A 23764-nucleotide genomic window follows, 5' to 3' on the forward strand; every position below is an offset into this window, starting at 1 on the left:
GCCCTGGCCAGTTCAAAGATTAGGCCACAGGCCTTCCCACGCCCCACCCTTGCCCTCACCCTCCTTCAGCCCAGCCCTTCCCCACTGGCCACCTTCCCCCATTGTTCCAGTCCCCTTCCTCTGAGGTCCCCTGGGCTCCCTGGTTCAGTCCTAACAAAGACAGCTTCCTCTTCTTGCTCCCCACCCCTTTCTTCCATGGGAGGGTCCAATAAATGGCAATGAAGAACTCAAGCCATGCTTGCGGCTCAGGAATGGGCGTGGAAGGGAGAAGGGGGCAGGCCACCACGTGGACATGCGCACTGCTCTCCCCTGCATCCGTACTTGTGTGTAACACGTGGGTGTGGACACACAGGTACAGGCAAGCTGGGCTGATGTGAACCTGTGTGCACACGTGGGGGACTGAGGCATGTATAGGCCAAGCCTACTCGAGACGCTGCAACAACACGCCGCAGGTGCATCGCTTAAACCACAAACGAGTCTTCCTACCACTTCCGGAAGCTGGGAGGTCCGCGACGATCGAGGTGCTGGCAGCCTCAGTTCCTGATGGGAGCCCGCTTCCGGGCTTGTAGGCGGCCGCCTTTCTCATTATGTCCTCACTTGGCCTGGGGAGAGAGTGAGAGGAAGCAAGGTCTCTGTTGTCCCTTCTTATGAGGATGCGAATCCCAACGTGATGCCCCACCCTCGTGACCTCATCTATCCCTAATCACCTTCCAAAGGCCCCCACCTGCAATTACCAGCACACCGGAAGTTAGAGCACCAACATTAAACATGGGTGAGGACGCTGCAGTCCGCTGCAAGTCCTGGGCTTAGAAATGAGTGTGTGCGCGTACGTGTCCCAGCGTGAGTGTGGGCAGAGGACCGGACCAGCCCAGAGCAGCTGCGGACGGAAGCCCGCACTCCTCCAGTCCCCATCCACCAGACCTGCTCGCCGCAGGTCTCTGATCGGTGTCGCAGGCCCATGCCACCGGACAGTTCCGTCTCCTATTTAAGTGGGAAAACCGCAGACACAGCTGAAGGCTGTTGATATCACCCCATGCTCCCCGAGTTCCCGCCAAGCACAGCAGAAGGTCATTCCTCCCAACTGGGGCTCCGCATCCAGCCCATCCAGCAGGCAGCCTTCCCCCCCTGGGATCTCCACCCATTCGCTCTCTTCCGGCTCTTTCTCATCACCGGTTAAATAAGCCCCAGCCTCTCCTATCTTACCAAAAACCAACCAAACCAACCAGCCCTCCTTGGAGCCATATCTCCCTCCAGGGGCCACACTGTCTCTCTCTCCCCTTCCGCAGCTAAACTTTGGAAAGGGGCTGGGTGCTGCCCTGGCTTGCACCTTCGAACCCTGTACATCTTCAGACTGCACTCTGACCCAGATGCAAGTAGATCAGAGGAAGCCAGTTGCAGACAAAGAACAAAGCAAGTGCACAGAGAAAAGGAGAAGAGATACAGGGGCCCAGACAAAAAGACCTGGTGAGACTATTTGCATTGATTCCTTTTTTTTCTTTAATGTTTATTTATTTATTTATTTTAATATTTTTTTAATGTTTATTTATTCTTGAGAGAGAGAGACAGAGCGTGAGTGGGGGAGGATCAGAGAGAGAGAGAGTGAGACACAGATTATGAAGCAGGCTCCAGACTCTGAGCTGTCAGCACAGAGCCCGATGCGGGGCTCGAACTCACGAGCCGCGAGATCTTGACCTGAGCCAAAGTTGGATGCCTAACCGACTGAGCCACCCAGGCGCCCCAAATGTTTATTTATTTTTGACAGAGAGCAGGGAGCAGAGAGAGAATTTCAAGCAGGCTCCACACCAACAGTGCGGAGCCCGATGTGGGACTCAAACTCACAAACCGTGAGATCATGACCTGTGCTGAAATCAAGCTGGATGTTCAGCCAACTGAGCCACCCAGGCGCCCCTGTTTGAGTCTATCCTTAGTGGATTCCAAGTCCCAGGTCTTCCTCAGTCCTGGATGTGCTTTCTGACCCTGAGTTCTATAAAATATCCTGAATTTTCTGAATAGCTTTTGTTTTGTTTAAGCTAAACTCAAGGGTTTCCAAACGAAACAATTCCAAAAGCAGCTTCTCTCCCTCTATCATCTTTTAAACGCTGACGTTCCCCAGAATTCTTTCCTAGAACCCCTTCCTCAAATATTCTTTTTTTTTTTTTTTTAATTTTTTTCAACGTTTTTTTATTTATTTTTGGGACAGAGAGAGACAGAGCATGAACGGGGGAGGGGCAGAGAGAGAGGGAGACACAGAATCGGAAACAGGCTCCAGGCTCCGAGCCATCAGCCCAGAGCCTGACGCGGGGCTCGAACTCACGGACCGCGAGATCGTGACCTGGCTGAAGTCGGACACTTAACCGACTGCGCCACCCAGGCGCCCCTACCCTTCCTCAAATATTCTTTACCAGCATTTTCCAGTGGAAACGTAATGCAAGCCATTTACGCAATTCAAAAATTCCTAGTCGTTGGAGCACCTGGGTGGCTCAGTTGGTTGAGCATCTGACTCGTGATTTCAGCTCAGGTCATGATCCCAGAGTCGTGGGATTGAGCCCCTCCTCAGGCTCTGCACTGAGCATGGAATCTGCTTAAGATTCTCTCTCTCTGGGGCGCCTGGGTGGCTCAGTCGGTTAAGCGTCTGACTTCAGCTCAGGTCATGATCTCGCGGTCCATGAGTTCGAGCCCCGCGTCGGGCTCTGTGCTGACAGCTCAGAGCCTGGAGCCTGTTTCAGATTCTGTGTCTCCCTCTCTCTGACCCTCCCCTGTTCATGCTCTGTCTCTCCCTGTCTCAAAAATAAATAAAACGTTAAAAAAATTTAAAAAAAAAAACGATTCTCTCTCTCTCTCTCTCTCTCTCTTTTTCTCTGCCCCTCTCCCCCACTCGCACTCTCTCTAAAAAAAATTAAAAAGAAAAAATTCCTGGTTATTTTAATTCCTAGCTATTTTTTAGTTTAAAAAGGTAAAAATAATTTTAATTATATATATATATAATGTATATATAATGTATTTAATTGTATATATATAATGTATTTTATTTAACCAAAAATATCCTATATTACCATTTCAACATGAAATCAATGTAAAAGCTATCGATAAGATATCTTATAGCCTGTAATTTGTATTAAGTTTTCAAAATCTGGTGTATATTTTACCCTAATAGCATTTGTCAGTTTGGACGGGCTCAGTTCAAGTGCTCAGCAGTGGCTAGAGGCTGCCGTGTTAGACAACCCAGAACACTCCAGGGCTTCGACTGTCAGGCACAGAGTTAATTATTCTCAAATCCGTACTTAGATATTTGAAAGAGAGCTTAATAAGCACGAAAGAGATCATATTATACCGCTGCTTCAACTTTTCAGTGACTTCCCATTGGGATGAAGTCTAAACTCGGCTGCAAGGCCCGTCATGCTCAGGTCCCACCCTGCCTCAATGGCTTCAGTTTAAGCACCCTCCACCGTGCACCCTGAAAAGTAGTCTCTTTCAGTTGTCCAGAATTCAGGATGGTACCCAGGATGCCCTGGCCATAACCCCTCCCGTGCTGTTTCAGGGACACACAAGAAGGGGAGCGAAGACGCCGAGGAAGACATTTCCTAGTCATGTGGTCAGGACTCCTGGTGAACTGGGATACTGGTCAGGATGTACACGGCCCATTCCTCTTGCCGTTCCCCAATCCCCCCGTCTGGACTGCACCCTTTCTCCATCTCTGTTTCTTCCTCTACAACACCAGCTCCTCCTGCTTTCCCTCCTCCCTGCTCTCAGTCCCTGAGCTCAGGCTTCAGCTGGCTCAGTGAATGGTCATCCAATATGGGGCACCTCTCTCGGGCAGAATCCTCATGCCGAGCCACCTCATTGGTTGCTCGCCCCCTGTCCAGCCTTTAGATGGCAGTTTCGGATGAATTTCTAATTTCTGCACCGTTCGTTGGCCCGGGTAGCCAGGCCATGAGACATAAAACTCACAATTTGGCTCCTTGCTCAGAACGTTGCTAGGTGCCCAGCAGGCACTCAGAGTTTGCCAGACTTCTGCCCAGGCCACTCATTTCAAACTCACATTTAGAACACGTGATCTGAGCAAGGATATTTTCTCTGACCTGTAAATCATTTATTGGAAAAGTCTCACAAAACGGTAAAAATCAAGGTCACGGGTAGCCACGCACCTTAAATCCCATTTATTTAAAATTTAACAGGATAAAATTATATAAAATCCAGATGTGGCAGCAAATCTGAGATATGTGATGGCGGCTAGCACGGTCACAAGAACAACGGAAGTGAGTTCTAGATTTCCTTGCTGGGTGATCCAGGACAAATCCCTTGCTTACTCTGGGCCTTGGTGCCTCTACCTATGCATCGAGAAGTTTTCATCTGAGTGACAGCATTCATCTCTGATGGCATGTGGCTCTCGGCCAATCGGAAGTCTCGGATTTGACCCCTTCTCAGTGAGCATGGCCAGAACTTAAGTCCACATTCCACTCAATCCAGCGAATGCAACTCTGAGTACTTAATGACATAGAGTGTCCCTAAAGGATAGTTCTCAGTTCTGCAAATCATCTGCCAGGGGAGCATTTCCAACCGGAAACTCTCCATGGTCTGGGAGGCTGGTAGGAAATCCCTGTGCTAGCCAGATGATCCCAGGAGCCAACCACAATTTCCAGGAGTCCCTGGAGTCTCCAATCGAGGCTTTTCCAGGCTCAGCCTCGCTGGAGCTGGTCAGGCACGAGGGAGGGAGCTCTTCTCAAAGGCAGGGTTGGGCACACACTCAGAAAAGGAGGTTGCTTGGAGGGGCCCCACCATCTCCCCTGCTGCCCTCAACTCTCTCCCTACTCCCCCACGAGGGCACCAAGTCCTGACACGAGATTGGCCCCAGAGCCCCCAAGCTGTTTGTCCAGCTGTCCTCACATCCCCAGGCCACAAGGCTCTTATATACCTTGGCCTGGAGAATGTTGTCAGGCATCTGGACACCCACCGGGTCCCAGCCCAGAACCAACACTGGGTGGGAGGAGGGAGGCTGGGCTGAGTTACATCCCTCTCTGGGACTCCCCTATTCTCTTCTGTACATAATGAAACTAGATGATCCCTAAGACCCCTTTAATTGGGCACACCTCTAAAACAGCAGGAAACAACCTGGCTCTGAAGTTAGATAGAGTAGGTTTGAAGCAGTCTAAGACTTCATGGAGCCAGTGCCTCAACAGACAATAAACAGCCCCCCGACTTAATACAGTTTACAGTTTGCGTAAACCGCACAACGATAGCCGGGCATCTTGAGTCCTTACAAGAGAAGTCGGAAATAAAACTGCTTCCCCTCAACGCCAAGACTTGGAGGTTTATGCCTGTAAGAACTGAGAAACGCCCCTTCCCTTCCCGGCCCTTTGCATCAACTAATTCGGACAGGGCCTGGCTACCTCCCATAAAACCCTGGAACCCTAGGCATCCATGGTGTTCAGACATATGCCAAATGATGAAGTGAGGTGGATGGACAGACAGTAGGAGGCAGATAACAGGGAGGGACAGCCAGAAACCCCAAATGGAAACACACCGCAAAGGCAAGGGTCCGGCACGGAAGCTCAAACCGACAATCAGGTTAGAACGTGGCGGAGAAGAGTGTTGTTGGCCTGGACATAGGAAGATCGGGGTCCTGATGTGGCTACTCCAGTGGTAAAATTGGCTATGTATGCCTGGGAAGGGAAAGGGCTGCAGCGCTTTGGAGCCCAGGCTACACTGCTGTGCTCAAGCAGAGGGTGGGGGAGCAGTTTTCCTCCCCACCTCGCAAAGATTTTCCCTACTCAAATAAGAGCATGGGCATTCTTAGAAATATTTGGGTAGGAGTCTTCAGTGTGACTGGAATATCCTCGGCCAAGCGGGTATGGGATTGGTCACTCTTCAAAATAAGTCTGAGACATCTTTTAAGGTAGGGTTTCCCAAACTTAGCACTAGTGACATTTGTGGTCCAGAAGATTCTTGATGGGGGGGGGGGGCATGCTGTCCTATGCATTGTAGGATGTTCAGCTGCATCCCTGGCGCTATGACAACCAAAAACATCTCCTGACATTGCCAAATGTCTCCTGGAGGTGGGGGTGGGGGGAGGGGGGGAAATGCAGCCCAGTGGGGGATCACTCTTCTTAGGGTATGATGTGCCTAGCCCTGTTTTCTTTTTAAAATAAATTTAATATTCTACCTTTTTTTTTTTAACTTTTTTAATAAAGCTTATTTATTTTGAGAGAGAGAGAGAGAGAGAGAACAAGCAGGGGAGGGATAGACAGAGAGAATCCCGAGCAGATTCTGTGCTGCCAGCTCAGAGCCCAACGTAGGGCTTGAACTCATGAACCTCGAGATCATGACCTAAGCTGAGATCAAGTCCTTGCACTTAACTGACTGAGCCACCCAGGCATCCCAAGTGTCTCACCTTTTTACCAGAAACAGATAATAAGAACAGCTCATTCTCACTGAGCTGCAGGGCAGTGGCTACTTTAAGATCTTTAGCTGTATTGGGGCGCCTGGGTGGCTCAGTCGGTTGAGCGTCCCGCTTCGGCTCAGGTCATGATCTCACCGTTCGTGAGTTCGAGCCCCACGTCGGGCTCTGTGCTGACAGCTCGGAGCCTGGAGCCTGCTTCAGATTCCGTGTCCCCCTCTCTCTCCGCGCCACCCCTGCTTGTGCTCTGTCTCTCTCTTTCAAAAATGAACAAACATAAAAAAAATAAAAAATAAAAAGATCTGTAGCTGTATTCACACGTTTAACCCTCCAGTAACCCAATGAGGCAAACATGACTATTATACCCATCTTGCAAACAAGAATACTGAGATAATACAGGATTTTAGCAACCTGCCCTGTCTATACGACCAGTAAATGTGAAATAAGGATTTAGATCCAAGTAAACTGACTCCAGAGTCCATGTTGTATATACTCTGTACTATGCAAATTGAAAGCAAGAAGTTGCAACCCGCTTTATTGACATTTCCAACCCATGATCCAACCCATCAGATCCCCTAGAAGCCCATCCAATCAGAACTCAGCACCGCCCTGATCCTGAATGACTCGGAAGGCAAACTGTTGGAGGAAATCGAGTGATTATCTTAGAGTCGTGGCCACAAATAAAATAAGTCCATGTTCACTGAAAAAATAAAAATAAAAACTATGGACAGAGAGAACAAGACAAAGGGAAAATTTTGAATCGGGATAAGCCAGAAGGTAAAAGCTGAAACACTAGAAGAATCGATCTACCTCATGCGTGATGTTGGTCTTCGGTCCCCCTTCTTCAAAAATAGCCTCTGACCTCTATAGTCTCTTCCAGCTTAAAAAAGCCGTGGTCCCATAAGATACGAGCTGTCCCCAGGAGACCAAAGACTGGAGTTGCCAGTTTTAGCATATAAGAAACAGGACGCCCAGGGGCACCCAGGTGGCTCAGTCGGTTAAGCATCCGACTCTTGATTTCCGCTCGGGTCATGATCTCTTATGGCTCGTGAGTTCAAGCCCGGTGTAGGGCTCCGAGCTGATAATGCGGGACTTGCTTGGGATTCTCCCTCTCCTTGTCTCTCTGCCCCTCCCCTGCTCGCTCTCTCTTTCTCTCTCACACACAAAATAAATAAATAAACTTTTAAAAAATTAACAAATACAGGATGCCCAGTTAAATCTGAATTTCAGATCAATGAATGACTTTTTTTTAGTATACGTATGTCCCATGTAATATTAGGGATATACTTACACTAAAATGAGATGCATGCGTTGATCTGAAACTGGGAGTCCTGTGTTTTCTCTGGCAACTCTTCCCTAAGACAGACCGCTTGGATCGTGTCCACTAAAAAGGAAAAATGTCCCCTCAAGAGGCCACCACACTTCCCAGAGCCCAGTCTTCTCCCTAAAAGGAAGACAGTAAGGTCCCACCTGGCCCCTGCCACCCCCCAGGTGCCTAGACAGGCCCTCCCAGTCCATCCCCTCTCACCACTCCCGCCCCGGTCCACTCTCCTGCCCTTTATACCCACTTGGAGAATTTCCACTGACATAAGGATACTCAGAGGGTTAATCCTTCTGATACCAAGTCACACGTTAACTCATTCCCTCCAGGCCAAGGATTAAATCCTGTCCATGTAGGGGTCAGGGCTTCTGCAGACCCTGAGAGCAAAGCACCCCACCCCCAAGTGAGGGGAGGCTCGAGGGAAAGGGAGGGACAGAACACAGGGAGTGAGAGAAGGAAGGAGGGGCCGCCAGCCGGGTTCCTGTCCCCCCACAGAGCCAGCTCAGATTCGGCTCTAGGAACAAGTCAGCCACAGAAGCGGCGGCAGCTTCTCTCCTCCAGCTAAGGACAGCAGGCACACAGACGCACGGACAGAGGTGCTAGGCGGAAGTCCTCAGCCCCCAGCCGTTCGGCCGGGCCTGGCCCCATGGCCTTCAACGACCTCCTGCAGCAGGTGGGGGGTGTCGGCCGCTTCCAGCAGATCCAGGTCACTCTGGTGGTCCTCCCCCTGCTCCTGATGGCCTCCCACAACACGCTGCAGAACTTCACCGCGGCCATCCCCACCCACCACTGCCGCCCGCCCGCCGAGGCCAACTTCAGCCAGGACGGGGGGCTGGAGGCCTGGCTGCCCCGGGACGGACAGGGGCAGCCCGAGTCCTGCCTCCGCTTCACCGTCCCCCGGCGGGGACCACCCTTTCCCAACAGCACAGACGCCAACAGCACGGGGGCCACGGAGCCCTGCACCAACGGCTGGATCTATGACAACAGCACCTTCCCCTCCACCATCGTGACTGAGGTGAGGAAACCCGGGACCCCCCCCTGCTCTCTGTGACAACCAGACTTGCCTTCCCGACTGAGACAGACAGACAGATGCTCCCGCGCGCACGCGCGCGCACACACACGCACACACACGCGCACACACACACACGCGCACACACGCGCGCACACCTGTCTCAGATTTTCCAGAGACCAAGATGGGAAGATAAAGAAAGAGGTTCAAGATGGGGGCCTTTGTAGAAAAGGGGGATATCAGAGTCCAGGGAAGTCGCTCAGCTACCGGGACTGGGGAAGCAAACGGGGACGGGGAGTGTCAGGGAAGGGGCTGACGCAGGTCTCAGAGGGCCAGCCCAAGGGACGGGAAGGGGAGACTTGCAGCCCAGGCTCGTCTCTGCCTGACCCTTGCCCCCTCTCCCCACAGTGGGACCTCGTGTGCTCTAACAGGGCCTTACGCCAGCTGGCCCAGTCCTTGTACATGGTAGGGGTGCTTCTTGGAGCCATGGTGTTTGGGTACCTGGCAGACAGGTCAGTCCTGGGTAGAGCCAAGGGGCCGGGCTGGGTCCCGGGCCTCGGCTGGGTTCACGGGAACCAAGTGGGAAGTCGGCCTTACCACCCAGGGGCTGGTTCGAGGACCTACGGGGTCAGCCTCATGATACCGCACAGGTCCTCAAAAGACCAAGGCAAATGCTCCTCTCCCTACCCAGCCTGGCACCATCAATCCTCAGGACCCCTACTGCTGTTCTCCCCTCCTTCCCCCCACAGGCTGGGCCGCCGGAAGGTGCTGATCTTGAACTACCTGCAGACAGCCGTGTCAGGCACCTGTGCAGCCTTCGCTCCCAACTTCCCTGTCTACTGTGCCTTCCGGCTCCTCTCGGGCATGTCGCTGGCTAGCGTCGCCCTCAACTGCATGACACTGAGTGAGGGATGCTGGGAGGGCAGGGCGGGTCCCCACCCACTCACCTCTGACCACCCAACCCAGCAGCCACTTTCCAGCTTCCTCTCCCGGCTCCCCCCACCCACCCCGGTCCTGCCGTTCCCACTCCTGAATCCTCCCTGCCCTCTTTTGGGTGGCCAACATTAACAGCCTTCCTCTCGAACTCCTGACCTCTCATTCAGACACAATCGCAAACTCCATTTTCTAGGGCCAGGAGGTTCCCACGAATGACTGAAGCAGACTGGGTACAAGAGGGATTAGGGAACGGTGAGGACTGTACCCAAAGGAGAGTCGCATCCCCATCCGGAGGGGCCAGGGCCACTCAGCTGCTCTAGCCAGAAGGTTCAGGGCTGTCAGATCTCACTCCCTCCTCTTTATTAATGCAAAAATAGCCCCATTTTTTAATGTTGGAAATTAATTCCAATATTTTTAACATAGGTCAAGCCAGCATCGTGTAGACCAAACCCATTTAATGGACTGAGCGTGGTCTGTCCATGAACCATCAATGTGCTCCCTCCGTCCGATAGGTCACTCCCTTCCCCCTGGTTCTCAGATAAGGAACCTGAGACTGGAGAGAAGGGAAAGGATTTGCCCAAGGGCATCCCTCGAGCCCAGAAAGGAATCTATGGATTGGAGGTCCTCTGGACTACAGGAATTAACCCGGGTGGGGCCAGGGCAGGACACCTAGAAAATTCAGCCCCCAAATCCAGTCTGTTTCCAAGTCATTGGCCCAGCAGCCGAATCAGGAGCCCACAAGGAACAAGGCTGGGCCTCTTCAGACCCCAGCAGAGAGGTGGTCCGACTCCCCCCTTGACCCTCCCAGATGGAGAAAAGCCACTGTCTCCTCCGAGCTGCTCTGGCCGCTGAATCGGCCCAGGCTGGGGAAAGCCAGAGGAGAGGCTGCTGTTGAGAGAGCACTGAATGGTCAGAGACGCTCTGAAGGGAAAAGGGGCCCTCGCCACGACAGTAGGTCGGGGGGCAGCAAACCCCAGCAGCGGGGTGGAGGGAACAATTCCTAGGGATTCTAAACCCATCTCCCCATTCCTACGTCCGCCGAAAGTCCCCCACGCCCCCCATCAAGGAACCCACCCTCATTAGATGTGTCTTCCACTGAGCCTTGGGACAGATCAAAGTTTGGGTGGAGAGGGGGGTCTCTGCCTGTCCCGCCCCCGGGGGGGTCTCCATCCACCCGCAGCCCAGCCAGATGCACCACTCTGTTCTAACCCTCTTTCCAGGTTTGGAGTGGATGCCCATCCACACGCGGGCTTGTGTGGGCACCCTGATAGGCTACGTCTACAGCCTGGGCCAGTTCCTCCTGGCCGGTGTGGCTTATGCTGTGCCCCACTGGCGCCCCCTGCAGCTGCTGGTCTCCGTGCCTTTCTTCGCCTTCTTCATCTACTCCTGGTGTGTGGGGCCCCGGGTGGGCAGGGCTGCAAAGGAGCCCAGAGGGCTGCAAGGGACAAGACATCCCCCAGATCTCACACACGCTACCCCACAGAATCAGAGAAGGTCACACCTAGACCAGTGCCTCTGAGGCTGTGCAAGGAAGGACCTGCCCTGGGTATCTGGTTCTTCAGCTTCCCCCGGCTTCCTCCGGCTTCCCCCGGCTCTCCAGCCTGCCTGCACTGCTCTCGTTACTCGGCGCCCAAAAGCTGAGCTCCTGAGTCGGGGAATGAGTCATCACCGAGCTGGACACTGCTTTGTGGTCTTAGCGGAAGGGATCTGGCCAAACCTCTGGGTTCCCAGCCTTAAAAGAAATCCCACTGCAGGCCCCTGGGAAGCCCACCCCCTGCCCCCAGCCCAGCAGACTGGAACTGAAGCCACCTTGACCCCTATCCTCACCCCGGCTCCCAGGTTCTTCATCGAGTCTGCCCGCTGGCACTCCTCCTCTGGGAGGCTAGACCTCACCTTGAAGACCCTGCAGAGAGTGGCCTGGATCAATGGGAAGCGGGAAGAGGGGACCAAGCTAAGTATGGAGGTAAGACCCCCCCCCCCACAAGACCTCCTGTGACACCCTACCAGGATTCCACCCTCAAACCCTGAACTCAGGTCCCAGAGGGCTTCCCTGAGTAATGGGTTAGGCTGGGAGGAGCTTCTGGAGGAGTTCAGGCCCTGAGCCCTGCCCATCCCGGCAGGTACTCCGGGCCAGTCTGCAGAAGGAGCTGAGCATGGGCAAAGGCCAGGCATCCGCCCTGGAGTTGCTGCGCTGCCCCGCCCTTCGCCACCTCTTCCTCTGCCTCTCCATGCTGTGGTAGGCCCAGACAGACCTAGTGGCAAAGAGATAGAGAGACAGCCTGAGAGACGAAAGGCTGGCTGGGGAGAGAGAGTGGATGTAATGAGTGGAAGAAGCCAGGCAAAAGGGAGGAAAAGTCAGCACACCTGCTGTGAGGGGCAGCAAGCCTCCACCAGGGACAGTCTTAAAGAACGAGATGACCTCCAGCCTCAGTTCACCCCTGGTCCCCACACTGGCCATCCACCTCTCCGTCTTCCCCTTTTACCAACTCTGTTCCAGTATGGAAACACCTCATCAGGAGTGGTCACCCCCAGAGTCCATAGAATTATACCACAAAGGCAAAGACCCATCTGGCTTACAAAACATTTGGAGACTTTCCTGGCCCAGCAGTGCCTGCCAGAGACACAAACGTGGGCAATAAGATGCCTAAAACTCGTCTCCAAAAGTACCACTCTGGCCAAGGCCGATACCAGCCAAAAATGTTCCTTTCCCGTTGCAACGTTCCCCATTACTCCTCCGATGTGCTACCTTCCTGATGCCGCCAACAGCAATCCCATGATAGTTAGAAGCACGCTCCACATTTCCATCGACGAATTCTCTGGTTCCAATTTGGGATTTACTCCCGGTTGCAGGTCCTATCCAATCACCCAAGCTTCATTTCGTGGGCTCTTGACTTCTTAAGAAGTACCCATCCCAGAACCATCCCAGAACCATGCACAGGTCTGAAAAGCTCTGACCTCCCCGCAACACCTTGACCCTGAAAGATACGGCTTGAAAGTCCACCTGCCCTTGGGCCAGTAGCAACAGATAAGATAAAGACTAAAACTAAGTAAATCTTACATGACGACTAAGCCAAAACCCCTGGGCCAGTAGCAACAGATAAGATAAAGACTAAAACTAAGTAAATCTTACATGACGACTAAGCCAAAACCCCCTAATAACCCGGGGACTCTAGTTAGCAGAAGATTGAGAAAGCTGGGGTATTGGAGAACTACCCCCCACTTCCACGAAATACATACTAAATGTCTGATGAAATATTAGCCAAGGCAGATTCCAGCTTCTTAAGCAGGGCACCCAGTGTGGCTCGCCCCCATTTTGAATGAGCACCCCCTCTTTTATGCCTTCCTGACAAACTCCATACCCCTCCCCCCCTCCCCACTAGGTTTGCCACTAGTTTTGCCTACTATGGGCTGGTTATGGACCTGCAGGGCTTTGGGGTCAGCATCTACCTAATCCAGGTGATTTTTGGTGCTGTGGACCTGCCTGCCAAGCTTGTGGGCTTCCTTGTCATCAACTCTCTGGGCCGCCGGCCTGCCCAGATGGCCTCCCTGCTGCTGGCAGGCATCTGCATCCTGGTCAATGGGGTGATACCCCAGGGTGAGCACCCAAGAGTACCTTGGCCCTTCATCTTTAGCCCTATCCCCAGATTCTCAGCCCCTACTCCCGAGCTCCCACTGACTCCCTCCTTTCTCGCCAGATCAGTCCATGGTCCGAACCTCCCTTGCCGTTCTGGGGAAAGGCTGCCTGGCTACCTCCTTCAACTGCATCTTCCTATACACTGGGGAGCTGTACCCCACGGTGATCCGGTGAGTGGGAGGGGTCTTGGGACAAGACTTTCCCTCGCGCATAGGTCAGACCCCAGAGGACCATCCGGAATGCCATGGCCCAAGGCCCCTCACGGCACTCATCCAGGCAGGGCATGTATCAGCCACTCGGTACACGCTCCATGGCTAACGCAGGTGTCCCTGGCCACTAAGCCCTTACCCGATCCAAGGAAAAGCTCTCCAAAGGAGCAGGGCAGAGCAGACAGGCAAGAAGTCACATCTCACGGGGCAATCGAGTGAAGCTCCACCTTGATCTCCAAGGCACAAGTTAGAAGCTGCCACCAATTCTTAATTTCATCTATAAACCAAGTGGTCCATCTGAAACCAAAGACCAAACAGGAGAGTTCTTTCTTATCACAAGGGCGACATTTAATAAGGGTGGCGCTTGGTAGCCGTACGGATACACGTACCACTGCTTTCTGAGTGCCACAATTGGGGAGCGGGGCCGGGCATTTTTGCCTTAAGAAACAAGAAACACGTGTCTGTTTTAAGAACGGGATGCAAAATTCGCGAGAGGCCAAAGAAAGGCCAGGCTGCCCTAGGCTACTCGGAACCAGCAGGGTCATGGTCACCGTCCTGTGCCTGCATGGGACTTCAGGGGAACGAGCCACAGTAGAAAGCACTCACTATGTGCCAGGCACCGTCTTAACCTTTTTGACAAATATCAACTCATTTCGTCCGCAGAGCAAGCCTATAAGGTAGGTGCTATGGCTATTCCCATTTTATGGGCGAGAAAAGTGAGCCACAGAAAGGTTAGGTGATTTGCCCAAGGTCACACAGCTTGTAAGTGGGGAAGCTTGGATTTGAACTCAAGCACTTTGTCTCCTGAGTCAATGTTTTTAACCTCTACTTTCATAGAGAACGTTCTGAACATAGTCTCAATGTGCAGTCTCCAGGTCCTCTCCCCTGGGGATTCTAATCCAATAGGACTGTTTGCTCCAGAGCAACTATAACTCAAAATCCAACCCCCCCCCCACCCCGCCCCAGTGATCTGAGCGCCACCGGCCTAACTGAACTGTCTGATTTGACAGCTCAGGAAACCGAGGCCCAGAGATGAAAAGGGACTCTTCCTAAGGTCACACAGCAGGTTAAGGGCCGAGGCGAAATTCATTCTCCTGATTCTTTGGCCAGAGCCTTTCCCCACCTGTTTTTGGTTTTTATGGTTGTCTGTTGTGTTTTTTTTAAATCTCCAAAACAGGGATGCCTGGCTGGCTCAGTCAGTAGGACATGCGACTCTTGATCTCGGGGTTGTGAGTTCAGGCCCCACGTGGGGCTCCAATAAAGAAATAAATAAAATTATTAATAAAGAAATAATTATTTTTTAAAAAGATCTCCAAAACAAACGGCAAATTGGCTTGTCAATCAAATGGGGGAAGAGACGAGGGACCAGGAGGCCTCAGCCTGAGCTGCCCTGACCCCCGCACCTCAGCATTCGTGCCAGAACAGTGACTGACACCACCCCACCTTGGGCCCCACAGGCAGACAGGCTTGGGAATGGGCAGCACTATGGCCCGAGTGGGCAGCATCGTGAGCCCACTGGTGGGCATGACTGCTGAAATCTACCCCTCCGTGCCTCTCTTCATCTACGGTGCGGTCCCTGTGGCTGCCAGTGCTGTCACTGCCCTCCTGCCAGAGACCCTGGGCCAGCCACTGCCAGACACGGTGCAGGACATGGAAAGCAGGTGGGAGCAGGGACTTACCCCAGGTCACGCACCCTAGACTCCTGGGGCTTCCGGCTCCTGGAAGCAGTAGATGTTTGGGGCAGAGAGATGGTGCCGGGCACAGCTGAGTAGAGAACTCCCCGGAAGCCCCCGGCTCCTGGCCCTGGCCTGGAGGCTGCATACCCAGGACACCACTCTCCTGCCCCCCCAGGAGGAGAGGAAAGCCAAGACGGCAGCAGCAAGATCAGCAGAAGCAAATGGTCCCGCTCCAGGCTTCCGCACGAGAGAATGGACTCTGAGCACTGAGAAGGGACCTCACAGAGCCTAAAAGGAAGTGAGGGTCCCACGGGTCCTGAGCCACCCACTGGAGGAGGGGAAATGGCAGCCCAAGTGTCCAGGCTGTGGTTCAGGGAAGCGCCTCCCAGGGGTCTCCCTCCCTGAAGAGACTCCACCAAGACCACGTCATTAAAAGGTCCGTGTGCATCTCCTTTGGTCTCTGTCGTCTCAAATGTCATAGTCACTCCACATCAGCCAGTGGCCCAAAAGTTTATACCGTCCAATCCCTGCCCCTCAACCTCCAGTATTTCATAAACCCTCCCCTGCCCCTACTTTCCACCCTCTTCCCTCCCTCCTTCTCTACCCTATTCAAATACTCCTATGAGTTTTTAATATCTTATGCTCCTCCCCTTCCCCCCCCTCCCAGTTTGGAAATTGACAAGGGACCGAATGGAAGCAGCCAATCAGAGGCTTTGTTTCAGGCTCCTCCCCCTCTGTGAGGGCAAATGGGAATCTCCTGCAGCAAAGAGGGAGAAAAAGGACCACAGACGCTGGCCCCTGATCCTCCAGATCCCAGCAGGGTCCAAACTCAAAACCAGCTTGTCACTTCCTGCCTTGCAGCTGGAGGTTCCGTCCACTAGCCACCCTAAGCCTTCCCACTACCCTTTGCGGATTTTCTTCGCTGTACTGCCTCCTGCAGGCAGGAAGGGGAGACAAGGGAGGAGGGAAGGGGGAGGGTAGAACCGAGCCAGAGAGAGCCAGCACCAAGTGCCACTTTGATGCCAGGCACTGCCCTAAGCACTTTGCATATACTGACTCGTTTAATCTTCCCAGTAACTTTCTAGAGATAAGTACTATTTTTATCCCCCATTTGAGAAATGGGCACAGAGTGGTTAAGTCACTTGCCCAAATTCACACAGCTAGTAAATTGTGGAGTCAGGATTAGAACACAGACAATCCACCTCTGGAACGCATGCGCCTGACCCCCTCCACTGCCCAGGGCTATGAGGCACTGAGGCTTTGGCCTCTTGCACCCCCAAGACTTGGCTTCTTCCCCTCCCTCCTGGACTGAAAGGAGAGAGAAGGATGAGGGGGAGGAGGAAAAGAATCCTGGTCAGAACCATGCAAAAGGAGGGATGGAAGGCAGTTTAGGGGTCACAGTCAGGAAAAGAGGAGGCTATCCGATCCCCTGTGTCGGCAAGGGAGCTCATTTCAAGGAAGTCCCGGCCGTGGGAAAGACAGCCTTATTAGCGCCCCCCGGTGGCAAGGGTCAGGGCACCAGCCATCCCCTCTTGCAAATGTGCCTTCTCAGTCATGTTTGTCCCCCTGGTACATTGCCCATCACTCATTCCCCTGCAGCTGACTCAGCCCCTCCCCATCCCTCGGGGAAAGTCCACACCTCTGAAGTTGTACACATTGTCTTCCAGGTAAGACACAGGGCTCTAGCTGAGTCAGGGCAACCTGGAGAGGGGAGGTAACCCAGAGCTGCCCTGAAGAAGCCACAAAGCCCTGGGACGGCACACACCAGCTGCACGGAATCCATTTCCCCAGCTGCTGGCCAGGAACTTCCTGTGCTCACCCCATACCTTTGGCCAGACGGAACCTTACCTTCCTTCCATTTTTAAGTCACTAGCAGGCGACTTCTGGCCTGTCTCCTCAAGGAGTCATCTGTAGAACACTGGCTCACATCCCATCCTCTCACAGTGGCCCTGAGCCTGAGTTTTTATACTGTCACGCCTCACTTCAGTGGCCTCAGATGTTGTCCCTAGTTTTGACCATAAGGTCCTATCATCGGCCAGGATTTGTAGGACCTTTGTGGCCACCCTCAGTTTCTCTATCTGCAGTTCTGAGCACTCCCTGGCCAGGAGGGTACACTCAGGAGGTTTCTCAACTGTATGGCCCTGGTAGACGGCTCACCAGAAGCCACCTTCCTTGGGCTCCACGCTTGTACCCCAGGACCCACCTCTACAACCCAGGCGTCGGCCCACACCAAGCCCCTTCACTTCTTTCCTTTCCCAAGAGTTTTCATGACCCCTTAGAGAATAGATGCCCAATCAGTTCAGCTTTCATATCATGTGGAAAGCTGAATAATGGACCTCCAAAGGTGTCCGCATTCTAATACCTGAAACCCGCGAATATGTTACCTTACATGGTAAAAGGGACTTTGCAGGTGCCATTAAGCTGAGGATCTTGACAGGAAAATACAAAGCAAAACCACAATGAGATACCACCTCACGCCTGTCAGAATGGCTAACATTAACAACAGATGTTGGTGAGGACATGGAGAAAGAGGAACGCTTTTGCACTGCTGGTGGGAATGCAAACTGGGGCACCCACTCTGGAACACGGTATGGAGGTTCCTCCAAAAATTAAAAATAGAACTACCCTATGACCCAGGATTGCACTGCTAGGTATTTATCCAAAGGATACAAAAATACTGATTCAAAGGGGCACATGTGCTCCAATGTTTATAGCAACACTATCAACAATAGCCAAAGTACGGGAAGAGCCCAAATGTCCATCGACGGATGAATGGATAAAGAAGATGTGGTATATATATACAATGGAGTATCACTCGGCAATCAAAAAGAATGAAATCTTGCCATTTGCAACTACATGGACGGAACTGGAGGGTATTATGCTAAGCGAAATAAGTCAGTCAGAGAAAGACAAATATATGATTTTACCCATATGTGGAATTTAAGAAACAAAACGGATGGACAGAGGGGAAGGGAAGCAAAAAGAAGATAAAAACCGAGAAGGGGACAAACCATAAGAGACTCTTAAATACAGAGAACAAACTGAGGTTGCTGGCGGGGTGTTGTGTGGGGGGATGGGCTAAATGCGTGATGGGCATTAAAGAGGGCACTTGTTGGGATGAGCACTGGATGTTCTATGTAAGCGATGAATCACTACATTCTATTCCTGAAATCATTAGTACCCTATATGTTAACCAATTTGGGCTTAAACTTTTTTAAAAAGCTAAGGATTTTGAGATGGGGAGATTATCCTGGATTATCTGGGTTGGCCTAATGTGATCATAGGAGAGGGAGGCAGGAGACCAGAGTAGGTAATAGGAGATCTGACAACAGAAACCAAAGTTTGGAGTGGTACAAGAAAGAACAACAAGCCAAGAAAGACAAGCTGAGAAAGACAAGGACATGGCTTCTCCTCTGAAGCCTCCAGAAGAAACAAAGCCTTGCCAATACATTGATTTTAGACTTATGATTTCTAGAACTATAAGAAAATTGATTTGTGCTGCTTTAATCCACCAAGTCTGTGACTTGTTGCAAGAGCAGTTGGAAACTAATGCACATCCCTTATTCTCAGATGCCTCCAGGGTGTCAAACTGGCCCATAGAGGTTTTGTTTTCTCATGAGTGATTTTTTGGTGGAGATAGGGTTTTACTGTCTAGATCACCATAGGCCTCACCACTCCCTATTGTCCTATACCTTGTCAGAATCACACATTTATAATACCATACGGTCCTTGTAGCTACTAAGTTTGGAACTCCTAGACTGCTCTCTGTTAAACTCCCAACTCACTTTTATATGAATTTAAAATTATGGGAAAGATTTTTGTCCCAGGGATAGGAAGCAAAAGAAAAGCACTGGATGGACCCCATTGCCCCATTGTTCCTCCTCTTTCAAGAAAACCATCTAATGATGTTCTCTGAGATGTAGTCATAGCTCACGTTGTAGTCATAGAACTGTAGCTGACTCTATTGCAAAAAGCTGGAGTCATAAGCTAGACGAAGTTGAGGCTCAGTTTCCCTGACCAGCTCTAGTGAGCTCTGTTCCTGCTTCTTCTAAACTCTTTCCCCAAGAGAAGCCTATACCCAGGAGCCAAGTTCCATTTGAGCCACACACATAGAAGAAACCAAACAGTCTGTTAGTGCCTCAACTGGTCAGGGTTTAGATTTAGATGGTAGACAATGTTGGGTCTGGATGGGATGTTCGGAACTGTGGCAGCCATCTTGTGACCCAGCAGGGAAACCAGAGCAAGGATTAAGGCAACAATTGAGAGTGACGTTGTGGAAAGATGAAACTAACCTGAGGTTTGATGATGTCATTGAGCCACTGACTTAACCAATCTTGAAGTCACCTACCTCTAGTCTAATTGTTAAGTGTAGGAATTTAAACGTAAATTCTCCTTCCTCTTTAAGCCATTGTGAATTGATTTTTCTGTGATCTACAGTTAAAGATAGCAACTGGAAAAAAAAATTTTTTTAATAAAATAAAAAAAGATATCAACTGGCCCCTGGGTGGTTCAGTCAGTTAAGTGTTTAACTCTTGATTTCAGCTCAGATATTAAAATTTTTTTAATGTTTTTATTTATTTTTGAGAGAGAATGAGCAGGGGAGGGGCAGAGAGAGAGGTAGACACAGAATCTGAATCAGGCTTCAGGTTCTGAGCCGTCAGCACAGAGCTGGACACAGGGCTCAAGCTCACCAGCTGTGAGATCATGACCCGAACCGAAGTCGACGCTCAACCAACTGAGCCACCTAGGCACCCCTCAGCTCAGATCTTGATCTCAGGGTGGTTAGTTCAAGTCCCAGGTTGGGCTCCATGCTGAGTGTGGAGGCTACTTAAAAAAAAAAAAAAAGACATCTTAATTAATATATTTTTTACAACTTTATTGAAATATAATAATTAGTTGCTCATATTTATGGTGTACATTTTGATGAGTTTTAACAGATGCATACACCCATGAAACTATCAACACAATCAAGATAATAAACATATCTATCACTACCAAAAGTTTACTCGTGGGGCACCTGGGTGGCTCAGTCTGTTAAGTGTCTGACTCTTGATTTCAGCTCAGGTCATGATCTCACTGTTCATGAGTTGAACTCCTGCATTCGGGGTCTGAGCTGACAGCATGGAGCTAATCTGCTTGGGATCCTCTCTCTCTCTCTCTCTCTCTCTCTCTCTGCCCTTCCCCTGCTTATGCTCTCTCTCTCTCAAAATAAATAAACATTTTTTAGAAAGTTTCCTCATGCCCTTTCTTTGTGTAGACATAGGCTTCCATTTCTCTTGAACAAATATCAAAAAATGGAATGGTAGGTAGTATATAAGGCATTTGTTTAACTTTTTTTTTTTTTAATTTGAGAGAGAGAGAGCACGCAAGCAGTGGAGAGGGGTAGAGGAAGAGAGAAGGAGAATCTTTTTTTAATGTTTATGTATTTTTGAGAGGGGGGAGAGAATGAGCAGGGGAGGGGCAGAGAGAAAGGGAGACACAGAATCCAAAGCAGGTTCCAGACTCTGAGCTGTCAGCACACAGTCCAACACAGGGCTCGAACCCATAAACCATGAGATCATGACCTGGGCTGAAGTCGGACGTTTAACCGACTGAGCCACCCAGGCACCCTGAGAGAGGGAGAATCTTAAGTAGGATCCACACTCAGCATGGAGCCCGATGCAGGATTTGATCCCACATCCTTGGAATCATGACCCAGGCAGTCCTAAGAATAACCAATTTTCCGAAGTGGTTGTAACATTTCACATTCCTACCAGCAGTATATAAGAGTTCCAGTGGCTCCACATCTTGCCAAAACTTGGTATGATCTATACTTTAAATTTTAGCCACAGTAGTGAATGTGTGGTAGTACATTATTATACTTTTCATTTGCACTTCCCTAATGACTAATGATGTTAAACAACTTTTCAGGTACTTATTTCCATTTGGATCTCTTCTTTGGTAAAGTATCTTCAAAAATGTTGCATGTTTTGAATTTAATTGTTTGATTTCTTATGATTGAGTTGAAAGATTTCTTTAATATATTCTAGAAACGAATCCTTTGCCAGTTATGTGTTTTGCAAATATTTTCTCCAAGTTTATGGCTTGCTTTTTCATTTTTATAACAGTGACTTTTGAATAGCAAAAATTTTAAATTTTTGATGAAGGCCAATGTACTGGTTTTTTCTTTTATAGTTTATGCTTTTTTGTGCCTTATTTTTAAAATATTTGCCAAACTGAAGGACACTAAAATTTCCTCTTAAGTTTTCTTATATAAATGTTATAGTTTTTACTCTTACATTTATGCCTATGTTCCATTTTGAGGTATCTTTGTAAATAATGTGAGGAAAGAGGGCTGTGATGCATTGCCTTTTGCATATGGATATCCAACTGTTCCAGCACCATTTGTTCAAAGATTTTTTTTCATCAATTAATTGTCTAGACATCTTGGTCAGAGATCAAATGGCCCCGTGTGTGGCTCTATTTCTGGACTTTCTATTCCATACCACTGATCTATTTATTTGTCTTTACATGAGTACCACACTGTCTTGATTATTGTGACTTTATAATTAGTCTTGAACACAGATACTGTAGATCCTTTAACTCTGTTTAGCTCTTTCAAAGTTGCCTTGGCTAGTCTAGAGCCTTTGCATTTCCATATAAATTTTATTTTTTTATTTTTTTTATTTTTTTTCAACGTTTTTTATTTTTATTTTTGGGACAGAGAGAGACAGAGCATGAACGGGGGAGGGGCAGAGAGAGAGAGGGAGACACAGAATCGGAAACAGGCTCCAGGCTCCGAGCCATCAGCCCAGAGCCTGACGCGGGGCTCGAACTCACGGACCGCGAGATCGTGACCTGGCCGAAGTCGGACGCTTAACCGACTGCGCCACCCAGGTGCCCCATCCATATAAATTTTAAAATCAACTTGTAAATTTCTGCCCCAAAAAACTGCTGCAATTTTGGTTTGTATTACATAAAATCCAGAGATCATATTGGAAATAATTGACATCTTTTTTTAATGTTTATTTATTTATTTTGAGAGAGAGGGAGAGAGAGATCACAAAAGCGAGGAAGGAGCAGAGAGAGAGGGAGAGAGAGGATCCCAAGCAGGCTCCACGCTGTCAGCACAGAGCCCAATGCAAGGCTTGATCTCACAAACAGTGAGATCATGACCTGAGCCAAAATCAAGAGTCAGACTCTTAACTGATTGAGCTACCCAGGCACCCCGGAAATAATTGCTATCTTAACAATATATTTTTTTTAATGTTTATTTATTTTGACAGAGAGAAAGAGAGACAGAGCATGAGCGGGGGAGGGGCAGTGAGAGAGGGAGACACAGAATCCGAAGCAGGCTCCAGGCTCTGAGCTGTCAGCACAGAGCCCAACGCGGGGCTCAAACTCACAGACCACGAGATCATGACCTGAGCTGAAGTCAGACGCTCAACCAACTGAGCCACCCAGCCATCCCACTATCTTAACGATATTAAATGTTCCAATCCATGATATAGTTCTCCATTTATTTAGATCTTTAACTTCTTTCAGCAATGTTTTGTAATTTTCAATGTCTAGGCCTCGCACATATTTTATCAAACTTATCCCTAAGCATTTTATGCAATTATTAATGATATTTTTATTTCAATTGTCCATTGCTACCATATGGATATACACTTGATTTTTGTATACTGACTTTGCATCCTGAAAATTTGCTAAGAACACGTTAGTCCCAGTAGCTCCTTTTGTAAATTCCTTAGGATTTTCGGTAAAAACAATCATATTGTCTGCAAATAAAGGCAGATTTCCATCTTCTTTCCTTTCTGGAAATCTTTCATTTATTTTACTTACATTATTACATTCCAATACAATGTTGAACAAAAGTGGTAGGAGTGAATATTCTTGTTTTTTTCCTGAACTTAGAAGGAAAACATTTAGTCTTTCACAATTAAGTATGATGTTAGCTATAGTTTTCCCACAAGTGTCGCTTATCATTTTGAAGAAGTTCTCTTTTATTCCTAGTTTGCTGAGATGTTGTGGATATTGAATTTTGTCAAATGCTCTTTCTGCATCTATCGAAATGATCATACAGGTTTTTTAGTCTATTTACATGATGAATTACATTAATTGATTATTTACAGTTAGATCCTACTATCCAGCAATCACACTACTAGGTATTTACCCAAAGGATACAAAAAAACTGATTCAAAGTGTGTGTGTGTGTGTGTGTGTGTGTGTGTGTGTGTGTGATATTATTCAGCCATAAAAAAGAATGAAATCTTCCCATTTGCAACAATGTGGATGAAGCTAAAGTGTATTATGCTAAGCAAAATAAGTCAATCAGAGAAAGACAAATACAATATGATTTCACTCATATATGGAATTTAAGACACAAAGCATCAAACTCTTGATTTCAGTTCAGGTCATGATCTCACAGTTGTAAGATTGAGCCCTGCATCAAGGAGCCTGCTTGAGATTCTTTCTTTCTCCCTCTACCCCTCCCTCTGCCCCTTCCCCACTCACTCACACAGGCTTGTGCTCTCTCTCTCTCTCTCTCTCTCTGTGAAAGAAAGAAAGAAAGAAAGAAAGAAAGAAAGAAAGAAAGAAAGAAA

At 49.6% G+C, this 23764-nt stretch overlaps 1 protein-coding gene across 2 annotated transcripts; it reads left to right on the plus strand.

The window, feature by feature from the left end:
• The first annotated feature begins 8330 nt into the window (after positions 1 to 8330).
• On the plus strand, positions 8331 to 15684 carry SLC22A6 (solute carrier family 22 member 6). Of its 2 annotated transcripts, none has more exons than XM_049644248.1 (10): positions 8331 to 8730; positions 9133 to 9236; positions 9474 to 9628; positions 10881 to 11049; positions 11500 to 11623; positions 11781 to 11896; positions 13041 to 13255; positions 13356 to 13464; positions 14961 to 15164; positions 15358 to 15684. In XM_049644248.1, the coding sequence occupies exons 1-10, from the start codon at positions 8362 to 8364 to the stop codon at positions 15440 to 15442; spliced, it is 1650 nt and encodes a 549-aa protein (XP_049500205.1). In that variant the 5' UTR covers positions 8331 to 8361; the 3' UTR covers positions 15443 to 15684. The 2 variants fall into 2 exon arrangements, with proteins under 2 accessions (XP_049500205.1, XP_049500208.1); XM_049644251.1 differs by having other exon boundaries at positions 15093 to 15164.
• Positions 15685 to 23764: the final 8080 nt, after the last annotated feature.

The sequence above is a fragment of the Panthera uncia genome, chromosome D1 (assembly GCF_023721935.1).
Source record: "Panthera uncia isolate 11264 chromosome D1, Puncia_PCG_1.0, whole genome shotgun sequence".
NCBI lineage: Eukaryota > Metazoa > Chordata > Mammalia > Carnivora > Felidae > Panthera > Panthera uncia.

Excerpts from the sequence above, each read along its gene's own strand:
- SLC22A6 (XM_049644248.1), top strand. The coding sequence starts at position 8,362 with ATGGCCTTCAACGACCTCCTGCAGCAGGTGGGGGGTGTCGGCCGCTTC. Across the intron at positions 13,256-13,355 it reads CAATGGGGTGATACCCCAGG|ATCAGTCCATGGTCCGAACC; the intron begins GTGAGCACCCAA and ends CTTTCTCGCCAG. Across the intron at positions 13,465-14,960 it reads CTGTACCCCACGGTGATCCG|GCAGACAGGCTTGGGAATGG; the intron begins GTGAGTGGGAGG and ends TGGGCCCCACAG.